The 14,379-nt window shown below is 39.6% G+C and overlaps 2 protein-coding genes across 2 annotated transcripts in view; one reads left to right on the top strand and one right to left on the bottom strand.

Annotated features, from left to right (window-relative positions):
• DDX10 (DEAD-box helicase 10) overlaps positions 1-11,755 on the bottom strand; it is a 262,363-nt gene extending 250,608 nt beyond the window's left edge. Inside the window, exons 1-4 of the mRNA XM_045840101.1 lie at positions 11,483-11,755; positions 3,295-3,355; positions 1,727-1,857; positions 566-724 (exon numbers count right to left, since the gene is read on the bottom strand). Coding sequence (XP_045696057.1) covers positions 566-724; positions 1,727-1,857; positions 3,295-3,355; positions 11,483-11,668 — 537 coding nt within the window. The 5' untranslated portion in view covers positions 11,669-11,755. The remainder of the gene's footprint in view (positions 1-565; positions 725-1,726; positions 1,858-3,294; positions 3,356-11,482) is intronic.
• Positions 2,882-3,142, top strand: LOC123817363 (cytochrome c oxidase subunit 7B, mitochondrial-like). The gene has a single exon (XM_045837033.1). The coding sequence runs from the start codon at positions 2,891-2,893 to the stop codon at positions 3,140-3,142; it is 252 nt and encodes an 83-aa protein (XP_045692989.1). The 5' UTR covers positions 2,882-2,890.
• Positions 11,756-14,379: the final 2,624 nt, after the last annotated feature.

Raw genomic sequence — 14,379 nt, 5'->3', positions numbered from 1 at the left:
ATTTTTTTAATTCATTTTTTATTTATTTACCAATAAACCAATTATCGTATTTCAGGGTATTATTTTACATACAGATATCATTAGTGCTTTCTAGAATTATACTTTCAACGCATAAGCATAAATAAAAGAATTATAAACATTTATGTAGATATAAAATAGTATTATTCATGTATGATGCATATCCTTATTTTTCCCTCAAAAATTTGGGCAAAACAGTGAGCATTATACACCGTAAAATACAGTACCTTATTAAAAGGAATTAGTCTGCATACTGAAATGGTAACTTCCCCCATGTACATTAACAAACAGATGTACAGGATGGTTAAAGTAAATGAGTCTCAAAGCTTGATCAATTCAGATACCCTGACTAAATGGACTTTCTGGACCTACAAAACTGACAACCAGCCTCTCAATGACAATGACTACATCTGGATGTTACTACCCCCTATCTAGAGGGCAAGCCTATCTATTAAGATGAATCTCCCACTCTTTCCAGTCAACTACCACAGTACTCCAACATAAGGTATAGAATAAAAGAAATAAGGACAAAGACAAAAGGACAAACCTTCCCACCAATGATGAGACCAGCAGAAAAGTCATGATTCTTTCCTACTTTTCTGAGAACCTCAAAGGTCTGATATGCTAGCTCTCTTGTAGGTGATATAATCAGAACTCCCAGCCCATCTGTTGAGGTCCACTGCAGACGATATAAGGCTTCCAACACCTGAAAAACAAATTCATGTTCAGCAAGTCCTTAGAGAAGACAGCTTTTTGATTCCTGAATCAACCTTGCCACTTCAAATCAAAGGCACCTTCCAAAGAGAAGGCATACCACACACAAGTATTATCCAATCAGAAAGAAGAAATTGCTTACTTTGTTTTTCCTTCCATCCACCAGAAGCATCCTCCACCAAGTCATAAAAGGAAGAGAAAAGAAACTCCACCCATGCCATGAAGACACCAGCAATCAGTGAAAAGTATGTGCAGCCCTCACACCATTTCAGAAAAATATGTGTCATCATTTTCTGAGTAGAAACCACATTAAAATAAACTCACATCTTTGCAGCTACTGTGGTTATACAGTGACAATTTTCCAGTTGTAGAGTGACATCATTATAAAAATTAGGATTTAAAAGAAAACCAGTTTGGCAATACTAGAAACAAAAACTTAAATGTGATTCTTTCTGAGCCAATTATTTTGTAGGAACTAAATTATGAAACTAACTGAATAACTGAAATATAAATAAATTCCTAAGAGGCTCTATTGTTTTAGTGCTCCAAAGGACAGATATCGATGTCCCAGAAAATTCTCAAGGAGTGACCCAATATTCTCAACGTAAGCATATTTCAATTTTATCCTAAACAAATGGTAAATATAAATGTAATTGATAGGTTTGTGAGGAGCACAGAAATAGTATCCCTCACCAGTCTTACAGCAGAGCAGAACCACTTTAACTGCCACCCTGGAACAGCCCACATCTACAGAATATAATTGCTTTGTCAAAGCACAATAATTCATTTAATAAGTTATTGACTGTTCACATGTACAAGGTGCTATGTTAGGACCTGGGTGAAGAAGAACATACCTGTCTGATAAACCTTGCATTCTAGCCAGGGAAATTGAAAATGAAATAACTCTTGACATAATTAAGTATTTCTATCTAGGCACCAAATGTCTTAAAATCACACAGTAGAGAATCTGACCCCATATGAATAAGCTACTCACTGGAACAAGGAAAGCCAAAGTCTTGCCAGATCCAGTTTTGGCAGCTCCAAGAACATCTTTACCTTGCAAAGCCAACCCAATGGTCTGCTTCTGTATCTCTGTTACCAAACGGTACTGGGCTTCTTGCAAACCTGAAAATGTAAAGAGAAGGAGAATGACAATTTAGAAAAATTCCTGTAGAATTATGGGCTGAACTGTGCACCACCCCCTTATATGTTGAGGCCTTTACTCCCCATGCCTCAGTACTTTAGAATGTGATTGTATTCAATGACAGTGCCTTTAAAGAGGCAATTGAGACCCTGGATAGGTAGATCAATTGGTTAGAGAATGTCATCCTAATATGCCAAGGTTGCAAATTCAATCCCTGATCAGGGCATACACAAGAATCAACCAATGAATGCATAAATAAGTGGAACAACAAATCAATGTTGCTCTGCCCACTCCTTCCTCTCTCTTTAAAAAAAATAAAATAAAATAAATAATACTAATAATTAAAGAAAAGGTGACTGAGTCAAAAATAGATCATTTGGATGGACCCTAATCCACTCTGACTGGTGTCCTTATAAGAAAAAATTTGGACAAAGAGAAACTAGGGATATGACTGCACAAAAGGCCAACCCCATGCAGAGGCAGCAAGAGGGCAGCCATGTGTAAGCCAGGAAGAGGGCTTCTGTAAGCCGCTCTGACTCTCTGAAGAAAACAATCCTGTCAGGATCCTGATCTTTGGACTTCCAGCCTACAAAACTGAGAGAAAAAAATATCTTTGTTTAAACCACCCAGTCTGTGGTATTTTGTTCCAGTGGCACTAGCAAACCAATAAAAAAGGTGTCACATTTTTGTTTGTTCTCTAGCTTATTTTAACATCATTAGGTTTCATTTTAATTATACAGAGGGCCTAGCATCTTGTTTTTTTTACTACTGTTCTTTAACTAGTCCAGAAAGGATGATAATAACAAAGTGGTAAAACTTAAATGAATTAATATTGTTTCTTACAGGCTTTTGTGTTATTAGAAATTACTTGCCATAATAAGATTTTTCAGGTTGAACTTTCTCTAAACCTTTTGCCATTTATAAAAAGTATTGAGGTTCTTTTTGAGGGTACTAGATACCAAGTTCCAGTAAACCAGCAGCTGCAGTTGCTGCAGTTCTGTCTTCAGCTTCACAATGTTTCCACTGGCCAATAATCTGCTAAGTCATCTCCCAGTTCAAAGCATTCAGCAAATAACGGCAAGGCAGATCCACCAGAAACAGACACCTGACTTCCATGACAAATATGGTAATGCTGTCTTAGCTGGTAGAGCCACTTTCTGTGTTGCACATACAGCAACACAGATTGGAATAGAATGGAACCTGTCCCCCGTTGGCAGAGTCACCCCAAAGGAATGGAAAGATGAGAAATCATCCCAGCTGGTATAACTATCTCAAAACCAATTCATAATTGATACCAAGTGAAGGCACTGTGTACCCATTAAAATATGGCATGATCAAAGAAATAAAGCACATTAAAAACCTTCTCCAAAAACCAGCATCAAAAAATCCAATATGTCCCAAGATCACAGTTTACCTACCTTTCAATGTTTTCTTAGATAAGGGGAAATCTGAAAATCTTGTAATTTCATTTACATTTATCTGAAAAGAAAATGGGGACTATGTCAGATAAGACAAAATAACATACTACATAACTCATTTGTTTCATAACAACTTTTTTTTTTGGCCTAGCTCACTGTTGATACTACAGGATTAAATTCAATCATCAACTCTAACTGAAAACCATTATTCTTTTTGAAAGGAAACATGCCTTGAGGAAGTTGTTATCCAAAATATAAGTTTGTAAAAATTTCAAATAACCAAAAAAAAAAGCCTTCGTTCACTCAATACATATATAATACCTTGAACATCCTGCACCTCTAAAATGTTAACACAGTAAACAGTCATCACCACATCAATTTTAGGAAGAAAATCTACTTTCAGCCCATCCTTCAAGGAGTGTCAGTTCAAAAAATAAGAGGTAAAATGACTATAAACCACAGACCATGGTGAGAATAGTTCTATTTACACACTTTGGAGAATAGATTTAAGTTAGTTGGAAAAATCTATGGTGCTAGCACAAACCTTTCAAAGTTTAACCATAAGTCAGTGGCATGCGAAATCCAACCTGACAACTACGCATTTGGGAATATGTTGAAGGAGGGGTATTATTTAATAATAACCAGGGAAATGTCTCTGTCACGCTCTGAAGCCACAGTAAGTAACCCTGTGTCCTTCAACTTCACATTATCTAAGTGCATTATTGATGTTCCTTATTGGCATCAACCCAATTTTCTGAATTTCATTTTGTCTCTTCAGGAGAATTATTTTACCACAGATGCTGAAAGCAAAACTACTGTTCAAATCTGGGAACCGGCTGCCAAATTATTCATGATTCACAAAAGGGGAAGGCTGCATTCGTAAGGTTCATTTATTTAAATTATACTCCAGGCAGTAAGGGATGACAGCTTGTATTTCATTTTATACTCTACACATCTTCTTTCCCAAGATTTTTACTATAGCCCACACAGCATTACTCTCTGGCCCCCAATGCTGAAATCACAAACATTAAAACATTACCTAAACCCCTACAAATCATTCCAGATAAAATTGGAGAGAAGACAGAATCAATGTACTAGCATTAGAAGAAAATTATCTCATTTAGAAAATAATCTTCCAAAGGACACTAAAATTAGGTGCAATACATATGGTCCACCCTGGCACATGTGCTATTAACAGCTAAAAAGCTGTTTTCAGAGAATGGAAAGCTTACAGAAGCTGGACAGGCAACACACTCTTGAATCCCTCTCAGAGATACAGGCAAAGGGACTATTCAAATGAAACACTGCACACCTTTCTAAAGTCCATTAACCTTGAGGGAGAGTCTGGAAGAATACTGTTCCAGCACTCTCTCAGCCATGACAATGTAAATCTATAAACTACAGCCTTACAAAGAAGTCACCAAAAAAACCAAAGGACATTTTTACTTTGCTAATGCTCTAGAACAAGGGTCAGCAGAGTATGGCCCAAGGGTCCAATCCAATTTGGTGCCTATTTCTGTAAATGGTTTTACTGGAGCACAGCTACAACCATTCATTTATGTATTGTCTATGTAGTTGTGACAGAGAGGGTATGGACCACACCTAGTTCAGGCATACCTCAAAGATACTTCAGGTTCAGTTCTAGAATACTACAACAGAGTGGGCATCGCAATAAAGGGAAGAAGTCTTTTTGCTCACGGAGGATCTTGCCTTCAGTTTGTAAAAAAGGAACACCTGTGAAGCGCAATAAACCAAGATATGTCTGTATTGACTGGCCCTTTACAGAAAAGGTTTGCTGACTCGGTTCTAGAAGACTCTCAATTATATTTCCAAGAATACTTAGAAACCACAACAGAAGACAGCTTTGGTTCCTACAAACAAAATAACACTCTCTTTCCCATTCCCTTCATTCCTTGCTTTTCTTAGAAAAATCACTCTTGTCTTTCCAACCTTCACATTCCCCCAAAAATCTGTAGCATTCTTCTGAAGTCAAAGAATGGATGTTTCAGTGGTGGTACCTGTTAAAGACTACGAACATTGGTGAGTAAGTCAGAGGAGAAAGAGTGAAGAATACGGTGAATTATCACTTAACCACTCTCTTATTACAGGTACATCTCATTTTATTGTGCTTCACTCTACTGAGCTTCACAGATGTTGCATTTTTAACAAATTGAAGGCAAGGCCGTCCACCAGCAACAAGATTACAGCTTGCTTTATAGTGATGGCTGGAATGAACCTGCAGTGTCAGAGACACAGAGACACTGAGGTATGCCTATATACTTCTTACAACTCTCTTCTTTCTCACAAAAATGAATAAATGCTTTTACATCCAAAAGCAGGAGAAAAAAGCATAAAAACCTAGAATGTTCCACCTATTGCAATCAGTGAAGAAAAGCAATCTTCTTCAAATTATACCAAAATTCTGATTAAGAAAATACAAACCTGGATTACAAAGCACAGTGTCTATATAGCACAGCTGATTATGATATAAATTTAAACCAATCTCAGATACAGAGAGTTTAAGTCATTCAGCAACAGTGAAGAGTTGCTCAACATCTCTCAGAGCTTTAGTCCCCACCTCTCCATTAGTCACTCCAGAACACACCCTTTCTGTGGTGGCCTTAGAAACTCATCACCCACTGTGAGGCGGACAGGAGACTGACAAAACCAGCAATCACTGCCTAGGTCCACACTGAAAACACCATGCTCCCTGGGCCTGCTCCCAATGACTGAACACAGCAGCACTAGGGCTACAGGCCCATTCCAGGGACAGGAAATTCCTCTAATGGGCAACTTTGGCTCGTACCACATGAAGCTTTCTTCGAACTGTTCTGCAACCTGAGACACTCTCTCCCTGTTCCTCCTTCCATCCTCTCTCCTTTCCTTTCCTATTTCTGTTCCCTTTCCTTCATGTTCAGAAATCCAACCCCCCCCCCCAATAACTCTCCAACTCACTTCATCCCATCTTGGCATCTGCCTGTCAGAGGACCCTAGACCTAGACTCTGCCAAGAATCTCCTACCTAGTCTCTTGGCCTCCAGACCATTTATAGCTTGGATATGTTCTCTAAATGCCCCTCCCCCACCCCTGAAACACTTCACTACTTCCAGATACAGCCTCCGACCACAGCCTCTATAAATTTCCCATTGTTGCTATACCAAATTACCATAAACAGTTGGCTTAAACCAACATAAATTTATTAACCTACAATTACGGAAGACAGAAGTCCAAAATGAGTCTCACTCAGCTAAAATCAAGGTGTTTTCAGGGCTACATTCTTTCTAGTGACTCTAGTAGACAATCCATTTCCTTGCTTTTTCCATTTTCTAGAGGCTGCCCACTTGCCTTGCTTATGGCCCCTTTCCATCTTCAAAGCCAGAAAGCAATGAACGGGCAAGTCTCTCTCCTTTCACAGCACTCTGACACTGACTCTTCTGCCTCCCTCCTTCACATTTAAGGATCCTTAGGTGATTGATTACATTAGGCCTACCTAGATAACCCAGATCAATCACCCTATTTTAAGGTCAACTGATTAGCAATGTTAATTACCCCATAACATGTAACTTATTCATGGGTTCTGGTGACATCTTAGGAGGCCATTATTCTATCTACAACAGCCTCCTAAACCAATCACAGTCCACCTCCAACCCTCTTCTCCAACCTCATCTGAAGCCAATCCAGGAACACAAACCACACTCCAAAGAATAGTTCTCCTTTCATAAGACATCATGTATTTTCACATCTTTTTGTATTTCCTCATGTTGCTCCCTCCTACTTGAATGTCCTTGCCAATATTTTTTACTGGAGAATACATCATTCAAGAACTAGTTCCACTCATGACTACCACAAACCAATGAATGGACAGTTTGCACACTACACAAAGGGCTCTGGTAAGGCTGAGGTATGGGGCTGAAATCCAACCCACATTCAGCTCCATCAGCCAGGCTTGAGGCTACAACCACCAGGACAGGTGCCCAGAAGAAACACATTTTTCTAATTCATCTGGCCAAAAGAGGGCGCTGTACAGAATAACACAACCTTCCCCCGCCCCCCAATTATACCACCCTCTCATACCACAGCACTGTACATTATTTATTACAACACTTGTCAAAATGTAGCTATCCCACCTACCTTGCTAGGGACACAGACAAGTTTTATTTCATCTACATGTTCCTAGACCTCAACAAGTACCTGTCAAACTGCTTCAAAATGTTTCTAAATCAAATTGCTCAGTGAAGATATTGAGCACCACCTGTGTATTACAGTGCTGTAATAAGTCTTATACCAAAAAAAAAGTCTTATACATAAATGCTGGGAGCCATACAGTGAAGGTCTGCCCTTAGTTACCTAGAGAATAACGAATCTTCTTTGATGTACTCTAGTATTGCTAGCCCTGGATTACAGTCTGCATTTTTTCCTCAACAAGGTCTTAAGAAAATATTTCTAAGATTTGAAAAACTAAAACAGAACAATATCTAAGGGAAAAAAATCATCTTTCAACTTAGTGAAAAGACTGAAAAGATGTAAACATTTGTACACTGCAACACAATAAGAATAGTGCTTTGGAGGTCTGGCATCAGATTTAAAGTACCTAGGTTAGAGCTTTTCATTAACTTTTCCACTTGCTGTTTAACCTTGCACAAATTATTGAACTTCATTGGGCCTAGAAGTTTCTCCACCTGTACAATGGAAACAATCTCATAAGGTTGTTTGTTTTGAAGATCTGGTAAGTCAACATATTAAAAAAGCTTAGTAAATTTAGTAATTTAAAACAAGACACAAAAAGAAGGGACCAATGTTATCAACTAGAATAAACCCATCTGGAAAAGGTCACTATGCACCAAACAACATCTAAACACCAACCTAGCACCTACTCAAAGACAGGCACTGTATGACCAGTCTCTGGGGAAAAGACAGATGAATGCATGAATGGTCTCTGACTTTCAGAGGCTCATGGTCTAGTGGGAGAGCTAACAAAGAAGCCAATCATCACAGCCTGGTGATGCATACTATAATAAAGGTATATACAAAATGCTACAGAACCAGAACAGACCTAATTCTACCTGCAGAGGGCAGGAAGAGAAGTTTAAATCTTGATGGGCAAGTAGGTGTCCCCAGCGTGGAGGAAGGGGGTCCTCACTACAGTGAGAACATCAAGTACTAGGAAAAGACATGTCAAGGAACACAGCAATTCACAAAACTTCAAGCTGTTCTTTCAGGTATGCCTATCACAGACTGTTTGCTTTACATACATTATCTCATTTAAGACTTACAGCACCTTTGGTGGTTAATAATCTCTGCTGAATGAAGAAATTGAGGCTCGGGAACATTACAAAATGTTGCTAAGTCAATACTCAAACTGAGATTTAAACCAGGTCTGCCTGACCACAAATAACTTACTCTTTCAGTGGACTAGAGTATGCTGACATTAATTTGTTTGACCATTTTCCTGAAAGCAATTGTGAGCCAAGGAAAAGTTTTGATCAGGAGTTAAGTGACCTGATATTCATCTTGGAAAAAATCATTCTGGCAGCAATATGGAGGGCAGCAATTAGAGAGAGATAAGGCCTAAAGGCCAAATCGCATCAGCCACCTGTTTTAGTAATTGAAGTTTTGCTGGAACACAACTAGTGTACACCCATTTGTTTAGTATTTACATGGCAGCTTTTGTGTTACAGTGTCAGAGTTGAGAAGGTCCACCCTCCTGACCTGAAAAGCTGACATCATTTACTATCTGGTCCTTTACAGAAAGTTTGCTGGCCCTTATTATAAGCAATAGCTACTGCAATAACCAGGCAAGAAACGATGGGAACTGAACTAGTGCACAGCAGTGGGGATGGAGAAGCATTTGAAAAATTTAAGAAGCAGAACAGATCACCAGTGTGACTGATGGGATATGAGTGGTGAAAGGGAAGTCTCTAGGATTACTCCTAGGTCTCTAGCTTAGCAGTGTGCTTAGATGGTAGGCTAGGATGTGCAAGGCTAAATAACAGTCCCCAAATACATCCATATCCTAACCCCTAGAACCGTGAATTCCACCTTATATGGCAAAAGTGACTTTGCTCATGTGATTAATGATCTTGAGATTTAAAGACTGTCCTCAATTATCTGGTTGGTCCCAGAAGTGTGCTCATTAAAAAACGGCAAAAGTACATTTGACACAGAACAGGAGAAGGCAATGTGTCCAAGGAGGCAGAGATTGGAGTGATGTAGCCACAAGCCAAGGAATGCAGACAGCCCCTAGAAGCTAGAAGAACCAAGAAACTGTCCCTTAGAGCCTACAGAGCAAGTGTACCCCTGCTCACACTCAGTGAAACTCAGTGAAATCTCAGCCCAGTGAAACTGGTTTCAGACTTGTCTTCCAGAACAGTGACAGAAGAAATTTCTGTTGTTTTAAGCCACTGAGTTTGTGGTAAATTGTTACAGTGGCAATAAGGAACTAATATACAGAACTTTGAATTTAGAAAGAAAAGATAATGAACTCAGTTTTGGACTTTTGGCAGCTAAAATATCCTATGATGCAGGTAAATACATCCAAGAAAGCCAGAATAAAAGGATACAAACCCTGAAGAGATCTGGGAAGAACACAAAAAGAAGGAGCTATTGGTCCAAATGAATAAACCTTGGGATTATACCAGAGAACAGAGTGGGAAGAAGGAAAAGCTGACGCTATACTGTACCTCCTAACAATTCCAGTTTTTGATGAAGAGTCAAAAATACAGGATCTGGCACAAATAGCACCCCTTTTTTACTACCAAATCATAAGCATATAATTCTGAGGTCATGACAACATCACACTGAAGCACACCATATGACATTTTAGGTGAAATGTTCAAATTAAAACTGTAAATTATTATTAACCTACCAACCACATTCAAGCAGGAGTTACTTCTACAGGACACTGTACAATCTCATAATTTACTTTACAGTGGATTCTTGAAGTGCTATGTATATAGCAGCAGTAGTAATAATGAAGCAGCTAATACATGCAATAGTTATGTGTCAAGCATTGTGCAGAATGCTTTGCATGCGCTCCTACTAACTCCGCACAATTTAAAAGGTAAATATTATTATGGCTTTTAAAGACAAAAAGGGGAAAGCCAACACACTAACTTGCCCAAAGTCACTCTGAGCAAAATCTCGGATTAGACTGTTATCATCGTAACTCAAAAGCCAAAACAAACTCTAAGCTCTATCTAACCTTACTGGTGATCAAAGAATTTCAAGAAAAGCTATACCTGCATAACACATCATGACTTTAATTTCAGAAATGTTCCACATGTTAAATCCCTGATTATGCTGCACTAGAAGGGGGTAATCACTGAGAGGCTGTGTGAGGTGGGTAAAGGTCAAGAGACATAGGGAGCACAAGGGAGGAAAATAAAGGTACTGACTGCCCCAAGGAGCCTGAGGGGGAAAGAGAGCAAGAGATCAAAATACTAACTACTGGAAAGATCATCTAAGAATAGCAGCTATAAGGTGGGATGGTACCTTCTAGAAACGGACCAGGAGTCCAGTTTTTCTATGTCAATTCTTGGGTGGGAATATAAAGCAAACAGAGAAAATGAGATAGGCAAAGGAAGGAAGATGGATAAAGTCGAGGCACGCAAGTCTAGCATAAAGGTTAAAAGCGAAGACTCTGGAATCACAAAGACATAGATCTCAGTTCCAATTCCACATCACCTACTAAGCTTAGGAGGACAAGTTTCTTATCCTCTCAGAGCCTCAATGTTTTCATCTGTAAAATAGAAATAAAACCCGTATCTCAGATCAAATTAAATAATGTTAAGCACATGCTAAGTGGCTTAAAATGCAGGTGTCATTATTGCCGTTATTGTCGTTAGTATTATGCACATTACTAGAACTATTACAGCATTAATCTCCCTATCCTTAAGTATGATTGCATTTCTACTATTTTATCAAGAACAGTGTGGTGAGCAGAAGAGCAGCCAGGACTTCCCAGAGGCTTGGGATGTGGTACCGTGCAGACCACCTGTAGGTAACTCCACTCCCTTCACCAGTCCAGTGGACTACAGCTGACTCCCCTGGCCTTGTCCCCACTGACCGGTCCGCCCCCTCCCCTACGCAGCTCAGCACCGCAGCGACACACAGCCTAGCTGCGGGCCATCCCACTCGCCACCCCACGTGCATCGGCCGCTGCACCGCGCCCCTCCCTAGGCCGGCCTCACCTTCCCGTAATTCTGCAGGAGGCGGCTGATAGTTTCGCGCTCAACCTGCCATTCGGGCTTCTTCAGCTGCTTCCTCAACTGCTTCTTTTTACTCTGCTTATGGCTGTGTTTCTTCTTCCAGCGGTTGAAGCTCTTAACTGGATCGAGCCGGGCTCCCGCATCTCGAGAGTCGGCAGCTTTGCCCATCGCGGAGACCGAGGCTGAGGCGGCGGTAGAGGCTGAAGCTGGGGCTGCCCAGACAGCTCCACACGCGAGTTGCTTCCGGCCTGGGTAGAGGACGCGGAACCAGCGTGGGGGAAAAGAACAGGAGCGCACGCGCAAAGCCGGAAGCCCGCCCCCGAGCTTTGAACCCCGGTCACCCGCCAATGAGGGCAAAGAAAATGGGATTTGGGATTGGTGACTTGCACACCTCGGGGCGTAGCGGAGCTGTGCGGAGGAAACGGAGGCGGAGCGATTTGAGGAAGAAGGCGGAGTTGAGTGGTTTCGGGAGCGCTGCGGCTCTTTAAACTGGTGCTTCCGCGCTGCTAACTGTTACTATGGTGACGTCAGAACTCGTTTACACTAAAGGGCTCCTCTGGCCTGCGCCTGGTTTAGCTCGGCGAAGCGTGAGTGCGCGCCCACCGCTCGCACACCGCGCACCGCGATCTGTGAATTATGACTGTAAGACTCGTTTCCCATACTTCAGCGCAGGGAGCCAAAGGGATTTACCCAAAAATGAAGAAACTATTTCGTAACTTCTGATTTTCATCCGCTGCAGGGTACCTCCCTAGGACTAAGGTTTTTTCCCTTTTTTTTTTTTTTTTTTTTGCCCTCTCTGACTGTATACTGCAGGTAACTGGAGCAGACTCGTACTGAATTTGCTTTAAAATGCTATTATGAAGACAAAATGACAACTAAAAATAACGAATTAAAGGAAACATTCTTGGCTAATTTGCTTCCAATGGATGGCTTTTTGGCACATTAACGTACAGGATTTACAGGTTTACAGTGGAAGGAGGTGAGGACAGAGTTGTGGCAAGGAAAACGGGGAGATTAGGTTCAAAATTCACATGGAATTTGGGCCCTCAAATACCCTTTCCATCTCCACATGACTACCCCCAACCACTGCCCACCCTCTACAAAAGAAGGTTTTGCGGGGTAGAGGGCGTGAACTAGATAATTTCGACACTCGGTATCACTAGATGTGGTGTAAAGCTCAATGAGGGGAGGTTATATTAAAGTATATATACATCTACAAAAAATTAAAAACAGAGCTACCATATAATACAGCAATTCTGCTTCTGAATATATACACATAGAATTGAAAGCAGGGTCTGGAAAAGATATTTGTATACCCGTGTTCATAGCAGCATTATTCACAATTGCCAAAAGGTGCAAGCAACCTAAGTGGTCATCCAGAAAAGATGGATAAACAAAATGTTATAGAAACATGCAATGGAATATTATTCTGGCTTAAAAAGAAAAATTCTGACAATGCAACAATGTGAATGAACCTTGAGGACATTATACTAAGTGAAAGAGGCCAGTGCCCGCCCCCCAAAAAAGAAAAAACAACAATAATGTATGATTCTACTTATATGAAATACTTAGGGTAGTTGAAATCATGGTGAAAGTGGAATGGTGGTTACCAGGGGCGAAGGAAGTGGGCCATGGGCAGTTATTGTTTAATGGGTATCAAGTTTCAGTTTTGCAAAATGAAAAGAGTTCTGAAGATTGGTTGCAAAACAATGTGAATATTTAATGCCACTGAACTATATACTTATAAAGGTTTAAATGGTAAATTTTATGTGTATTTTACCAAATTTTTTCATTGTTTTTCATTTTTGTCAGGTATATATACAGAACAATGAGGCTCTGAGGTCTCTCATTTTTCTCCTAAAGCTGAAACAGCCAAGGATATATACAGCTCAGGCTCCCACAAAAAAAACCTGGAAAATTAATCTCCAGGGAAGCTGACTGCCCTAAGACCTGGATATAACCGCATTTAAGCAGCTGTCCAACAGATGGCAGGTCACAACCTCCCCACTGGCACTTCAGTGAAACCTGCCAGTTAATAAGCCCTTCCATGCACTCATTGCTTCTAATCAGGCTTATTCAAATATAAAAGAATAGCCAAAGACCACTGAACACTTCAGGAAATCCTTTAAGTTAGTAGTTAAGAGCTACAATTAATAAACCAATGCAAGGAGAAAAAGAAGTCTTCAAAAAGTATTATTAATATTTTAGAAAGATAAGGCATTGTACCCATGAATAAGAACAGAAACTATTCAGAGGATGAAATAGAACTCTTAACAGCAGTCATTTCGTGTGTCATATAAATAAAATTTAAACAAATTAGAAAATTCAAAGTTTAATTACAATTAAAAACATCACATTCCAAAGTCATTAGGATTTAATAATTTGTAATAAAAATAGTTCACATCTTGACTGCATAAAATGACATCTTTAGGATAGGTTTTATGCTTATTTTCTTCAATACCTTATTTTCTGTAGAAATAACTCCTAGACAGGCTTTCAGTTAGGACATTGATGATGTTAAAAAGTTTTAAACATTTGAATTTTGAGGTTCTACCTTCTCCACTACCAACCAAAATGGGCAAAGCTCCTAAAGGGCTGAAAAGAATTTGGAAATGTGTCTGTTAACTGCTACTAAAACTAAAGGCAAAACTTCAGTTGGGGTAGGGTCTATACTAAAATTTAACAGGGAAAAGCATTAGTTCCTTCTTCACATGTGGATATATATCCCATTTAATACTACCCATTGGTTAGTTTCTACCATAAATCTTTACATAGTTATAGTTGTTCATCATAATTCTTCAAATTACCTATGTCTCTAAAACTGGAAAAGATTATTATGTATCTTTAGTATATTAGAACTTTTTTTAAAAAAGATTTTT

This window comes from Phyllostomus hastatus, unplaced genomic scaffold (assembly GCF_019186645.2).
Source record: "Phyllostomus hastatus isolate PE091 unplaced genomic scaffold, TTU_PhHast_1.1 phas_contig_113, whole genome shotgun sequence".
Taxonomy (NCBI): domain Eukaryota; kingdom Metazoa; phylum Chordata; class Mammalia; order Chiroptera; family Phyllostomidae; genus Phyllostomus; species Phyllostomus hastatus.
This window is presented reverse-complemented; position numbering and strand designations above follow the sequence as displayed.